The following is a 5,848-nucleotide window of genomic DNA, read 5'->3' as shown; positions in this document are numbered from 1 at the left end:
CCGGTGGCAGTCGTTCACCCCTGGAGTCCATGTGATCCTGGTGGCAGTCATTCACCCCTGGAGTCATGTGACCCCAGTGGCAGTCATTCATGCCTGGAGTCATGTGACCCCGGTGGTAGTTGTTCACTCTCAGGAGTCAAGTGACCCCGGTGGCAGTCCGTTCATCCCTGGAGTCACGTGACCCCGGTGACCGTCGTCACTCTTGAGTCACGTGACCCCGGTGGCCGTCGTTCACCCTTGCAGTCAAGTGGCCCTAATGGCAGTCGTTCACCCCTGGAGTCACATGACCCCGGTGGCAGTCCTTCATGCCTGGAGTCATGTGATCCCGGTGGCAGTCATTCACCCCTGGAGTCATGTGACCCCTGTGGCAGTCATTCATGCCTGGAGTCATGTGACCCCGGTGGCAGTTGTTCACTCTTGGAGTCAAGTGACCCCGGTGGCAGTCGTTCACCCCTGGAGTCATGTGACCCTGGTGGCAGTGGTTCACCCCTGGAGTCATGGGACCCCGGTGGCAGTCATTCACTCTTGAAGTCAAGTGGCTCCGGTGGCAGTCGTTCATCCCTGGAATCACCTGACCTCGGTGGCAGTCGTTCACCCCTGGAGGCATGTGACTCTAACAACACTAACGACGGTCGTCACAACAGGGAGGAGCACTAACGAGCCAACAGGTGAAACAGCTGGGACTCGTCTGTCTGAACTGATGAAGCTTCTTGGATGGGAAGTGAAACGAGGTCGTTGGTCGCTGGCCGGTGGCTCGCTGCAGGGCGTTTGCCAATTGTGATCTGATTGATGGTGTGTGTGGCGTCACTTTTAGGTTCCATGTTTTTATTAAAGGATATTAAAAGTGAAAAGTCTTTCTGTTTTCTTCTCTTTTGGTCTTTCTGTTTTCTGTTCCCTCCGTCCTTCCCCGCAGAATGTGACCTGTGGAGTGAAGCAGTGTCACAGGATGAAAGCAAACAGACGAAAATCAAACCAGAAGAGAAGACTCCACAGGAGGTGAGAACATGTGGTTTGCTGGTTTTCCCTCCTGCAGTCTGAATGGTGAGCACTGGAGGGCGCTACAAGACTGCAGAGAGAGAGAGGGAGGGAGAGAGAGGAGAGAGGGGAGAGAGGCAGTGCTTGTGTGTTTTAAGGTGAAACTGCTTGAAGCTGCTCTGAGTCTCAGTTTAACATCAGCTAATTAACTTGCAGTCGTGCACGTCGTCAGAATGAAATCGTTCTCCAGTCGCAGGAGATCTGCTGCTGCTTTACCGCAAAGGACAGGAAGAGGGCGCTGTTCTTCAAGAGCAGACTGAGCTGAAGCTTTCAGAGTTTCTGGAAAAATCACTTCCAACATGTTGATCCTCTCAGTGTGTGTGTGTGTGTGTGTGTGTGTGTGTGTGTGTGTGTGTGTGTGTGTGTGTGTGTTGAGGGGGGGCAAGAGGCTGATGGGAAATGTAGTCTTAATGTGGAGAAACACGAGCACTGACAAAGCTGGGAGAGAGAGGCCGCCCGCCGACCGCACTGCGATCTGATTGGTTTTTACTGTAATAAAGTTGAAGTGACGCTCTTGATTTGATCTGATCTGATTTGATTTGATTTGTGTCTCCTGGATGATTTCGGTGAATCTGGCAGAATCATAACAGCCTGTATTCAGCTGCACTCTGCTCAGAGGAATGTCGGTTGCCTGGCAACAGCAGTTATTGATCACTTCACCAGGAGGTACGGACACCCAAGTGAGGGTGATGATGATGATGATGATGATGATTTTGTTGTTGTTGATGATGATGATTTTGTTGTTGATGACTGTGATGATAATGTTGATGAATTTGTTGTGATGATTATTTTGTTGATGATGATGTGAAGATGATGACGATGGTGGTGATACTGATTATTTTGAAGACGATGATTTTGTTGTCAATGGTCATGATAATTTTGTTGATGTTGGTGATTCTGTTGACGATGACGATGACGATGATGATGATGGTGATGATGATTTTGTTGATGATTTTGTTATTGGTGATGTTGATTTTCTTGTTGAAGATGATGTTGATGATGTTGATTTTGTTGATGATGATGATGATGATGATGATGATGATGATGGTGGTGATGATGATTTTGTTGATGTTGATGATTTTGTTGATGATTTTGTTATTGGTGATGTTGATTTTCTTGTTGAAGATGATGTTGATGATGTTGATTTTGTTGTTGATGATGATGATGGTGGTGATGATTTTGTTGATAATGATTATGATGATGTTGATGATTATGATGATGTTGATGATGTTGATGGTTTTGTTGATGATGATTATGTGAAGAAGATGATGATGATGATGATGAGGATGATTTTGTTGATAATTTTGTTATTTGTGATGATGATTTTCTTGCTGAAGTTGATGATGATGTTCATGATGATTTTGTTGATGATGATGCTGTTGATGTTGATGAATTTGTTGATGATGTTGATGGTTTTGTAGATGATGATGATGATGATGATGATGTAAGAAGGAAACCACACTGATCTTTGCTTCCACTGTTTGTTTGTTTGTTTTTATTGATAAAGCGACAGCAACATGCAGAGTCGACGTAAACACGCACAACCATGTGTGCTACTGAAGATCAGCTCACACGCTGAGTTGTTGATTTTTTTTTTTTTCCAACAATGCATCAAACATGGAGGGCACGTATCCCACAATCCATCGGTGCAACAGTGCCTGCTTTGTACACAGTGGTTTCTGAGCTGAATTCTGCCTCCCCATTGATTTCAATGGGAAAGAGCAAACGTCTTAAGCTGTGCTGAACTTTCAGAATGAAAATTATATAATAAAGTTCATTCAATCGCCGTTAGTGTTTTACAACCATTTTATAGAAAAATGACATCATCGTGGATATTTCCGCAATAGAAATGTGGCATCTTTTGTAGAAATATACATTCTTATTTTGAAACAATGTGACATGAAGAGGTAGACAAATAATTTAGAAAAATAGATTACAAACATATATTTATATATATTTAAATTTATATGTATTCATTGGTGTTGTCAAATATAAAGTGATTTGACATAAAACTATAAAAGTTTAGATTGAATCTCTGAAGCGAAATCACGTGGTCACAACATTCTGACGTCAACATTCACGTTCACAGAGGCTCCGCCCTCGCACGTCGTCATGCAGGAGACGTGTGAGAAAGTCAAAAAGAATATTTTACAGTCAAGCGCGTCACTCAGCGGGACTGCCAGCTGCTCTGAGATGAAAGCGTCTGGTTTCCCCTCTTCTCAGGTGGGACAGTCCCGAGCAGAGGCGTGACCTTTGACCCGGTCAGAGTCCACATGGTCCCAACAGCAAGAGCCAAAGAAAACACAGCCTCTCCTCTCACAGTTCCTTGTTTCAAAGCGCAGATCATCAGGAGGAGGCCAGATGATTCACTCAGGGTGATGAAAGTCTCTCTCTGAAATGGTAACCATGACAACAAGCCTTCACATCTAAGCCGTGAAGTGTCACAACTCCCATAATCCTCCTCCTGTACTCAGAGACACCTGTGAAGACACACATGCGCAGTGGGACCTTGAAACTCCTGCCTTCTTAAAGCAAACCTCAAGCACCTTCATTTAAAATCACCCTCAGTATGACGTCACATCAAAACGTCACTTTCTGATGACTTCCGGTTGAAATCCTGAGGCTTTAACGTCTCTTCACAACAACCGGATTTCACGGTTACTGGCCAATAAAACGAGCTCGAGCAACAGCTTAGACGCCGGGAGCGGAGAAAGCCAGGGAGTAGGCCGCCATCATCTGCGCGCGCAGCTGCTGCTTCACGTGCACGCGCCCGTGCCTCTTCCTCTCGTCGCTGCGAGCGAAGCGCTTGCCGCACACATCGCAGGAGAAGGGTTTCTCCCCCGTGTGCGTGCGCGTGTGCGTGGTCAGGTGGTCGCTGCGGCTGAAGCTGCGCGAGCAGATCGTGCACTGGAAAGGCTTCTGGCCCGTGTGGATGCGCACGTGCCTGTTCAGCTCGTCAGAGCGCGAGAAGCGGCGCTCGCACCCCTGCACGGAGCACGGGAACGGTTTCACTTTGACGGCGCCCTTGGCGGGAGCTCTCCTGCCCCCGCGTGAGGGTTTGGAGGCTCCTGCCGCGTGCACACTGCTGAGGTTGACCATCGGGAACGCGCCTGGCAGCAGAGAGGAGAGGAGAAGCGCGTCAAGGGTGGAGGGGGCCGGGGGGGCCGGGGGGGTCTGGAGCTCGCTCCCGCTCTGCACGAGCTCCGTCTTGACGGCAGGTCTGCTGATGACGTAGCTGCTGGAATCCCCCCCGGTGACGGGCGCCGCCGTCAGGCTCTTCAGCCATTCCTCCAGCCCCATCGGCTCCTGCTTGACCTCACAGCCGGGCTTCAGCTCACATTGTCCGGCCTCGGAGCTCAGCAAAGACTCGATGAAATCTGCCACATCCACCTGCTGCTCCAGAGCCGACAGCGGGAGGAGAGAGTCGCCACTAGCCGGGTACAGCGCATCATTCCCGGTCACGGAGGGCTGCGCACACCCGCTGTTGCAGCTGGAGGTCGAGAATTCACTTTTGACGAGCACGGAAGAGGGGGGCAGCTGCTGAACTGCAGCCAGGGAAGAGGTGCCCATCTCGGGGTTGGCAGCTGCGCCGTAGCCGTTGATGGAGCTCATGGAAGAGAAGAGCGGAGAGGACGGGACGTCGGTGCCCGTGGACTGCGCCGCAGAGGCGGGGGCGGACGCTGGGAGAGAGCCGGCGTCGGGCTGCTCCATGTCGGTGCAGATGCCCACGATCTCCGTGATCATGTTGAGGATGGCGTCCGTGGTGCTGCTCAGACCCGGGGTCGCCGGCGCCGCCGCTGCTGGTTCCGCGAAGAAGCCGCCGGAGTAGCCGAGAGAAGGAGAGAGGGAGTCCGAGGAACAGTCGCTGAAGTCAGAGAAGAAATCTGAGTCTGAGGCGTCGGTTCCCGGAGAGAAAGCTGGAGACACAGAGGGGGGAGGGGGGAGGGGGTGTCAGTGTCATTGCATAATATCTCGTCAGTGGGCAGCAGAGCAGCAGCCTACACACAAATCTGGGCTACAGCCTATGTGGAAAAAAAAATATCAGCTCGTCGTGCAAATGTGCAAAAGATGCACACTTGCATGACGACGTTTCATTTTGATGAATTCCAAACTGATTTGCAGATTGCACCTGTTCTGCATCTCACCTGCACAGACTGATGGAGAATTTGAACTAACAGTTAAAAAACTAACACCAGTGTCCATTCATGCGCCCTATTCTTTAAAACCCAAATTCTTAAACACACACACACACACACACACACACACACACACACACACACACACACACCTTGGGAGAAAGGGGAGTCCACGTCCGAGTCGGTGCCGTATCCGGGGCTCGAGCCCACGCTGTCCACCCAGGCGCTGCACGCGTCCTCGAACTCCGACATGAAGCTGTCCTCGCGCTCCAGAAGCATGGCGGGAAACCGTCGGGCAGGTGCAAGCAGCAGAACCGGGGAAGCTCGAGACGTGCGGATGCTGGCGATGCAGAAGTGCGTGCCACCTGTCAGCGCCAAAAACTTCCCCCCAGGAAATAATATCCGGATGTTAAATAGGCTAATCGATGAGTTGATCAGCTGATTGGCTCGGTATCGGTGATTCCTTTGAAAAATCCTGTTATTAATCCGCGTGTCGGAGTGAGATCCGTTAGTCCAGTCGGTGCCGGTGTTGGGAGGCTGATGATGCCCGGCTCCTCTCCTCGCGCCGTTTTATACTCTCCGTCGCCTAGGTAACCCCCGCCTGTCCTTATTGGTCGGCACCGGCGCGAGGGATTCCCCCCGCCGCGCGCTTCGTAGCTGCCCAAACATGGGCACGT

The 5,848-nt window shown here is 50.6% G+C and overlaps 2 protein-coding genes across 2 annotated transcripts in view; one reads left to right on the top strand and one right to left on the bottom strand.

Moving 5' to 3' along the window:
- The window catches only part of LOC115376986 (uncharacterized), a 38,050-nt gene extending 37,869 nt beyond the window's left edge, over window positions 1-181 (top strand). The window contains exon 20 of the mRNA XM_030076839.1: window positions 11-181. Within this exon, the coding sequence (XP_029932699.1) occupies window positions 11-181 (171 nt within the window). The remainder of the gene's footprint in view (window positions 1-10) is intronic.
- Window positions 182-3,726: 3,545 nt separating this feature from the next.
- On the bottom strand, window positions 3,727-5,450 carry LOC115376650 (early growth response protein 4-like). Its single transcript, XM_030076370.1, has 2 exons — window positions 5,324-5,450; window positions 3,727-4,952 (listed from the first exon to the last, which is right to left on the bottom strand). Exons 1-2 carry the CDS (start codon window positions 5,448-5,450, stop codon window positions 3,727-3,729), a joined length of 1,353 nt encoding a protein of 450 aa, XP_029932230.1.
- Window positions 5,451-5,848: the final 398 nt, after the last annotated feature.

This window comes from Myripristis murdjan, chromosome 18, assembly GCF_902150065.1.
Source record: "Myripristis murdjan chromosome 18, fMyrMur1.1, whole genome shotgun sequence".
Classification (NCBI taxonomy): Eukaryota; Metazoa; Chordata; class Actinopteri; order Holocentriformes; family Holocentridae; genus Myripristis; species Myripristis murdjan.
The sequence above is the reverse complement of the archived record's forward strand: the minus strand, read 5'-3'. Positions and strand labels throughout refer to the sequence as shown.

Excerpts from the sequence above, each read along its gene's own strand:
- LOC115376650 (XM_030076370.1), bottom strand. The coding sequence starts at position 5,450 with ATGCTTCTGGAGCGCGAGGACAGCTTCATGTCGGAGTTCGAGGACGCG. Across the intron at positions 4,953-5,323 it reads GGACTCCCCTTTCTCCCAAG|CTTTCTCTCCGGGAACCGAC; the intron begins GTGTGTGTGTGT and ends CTGTGTCTCCAG.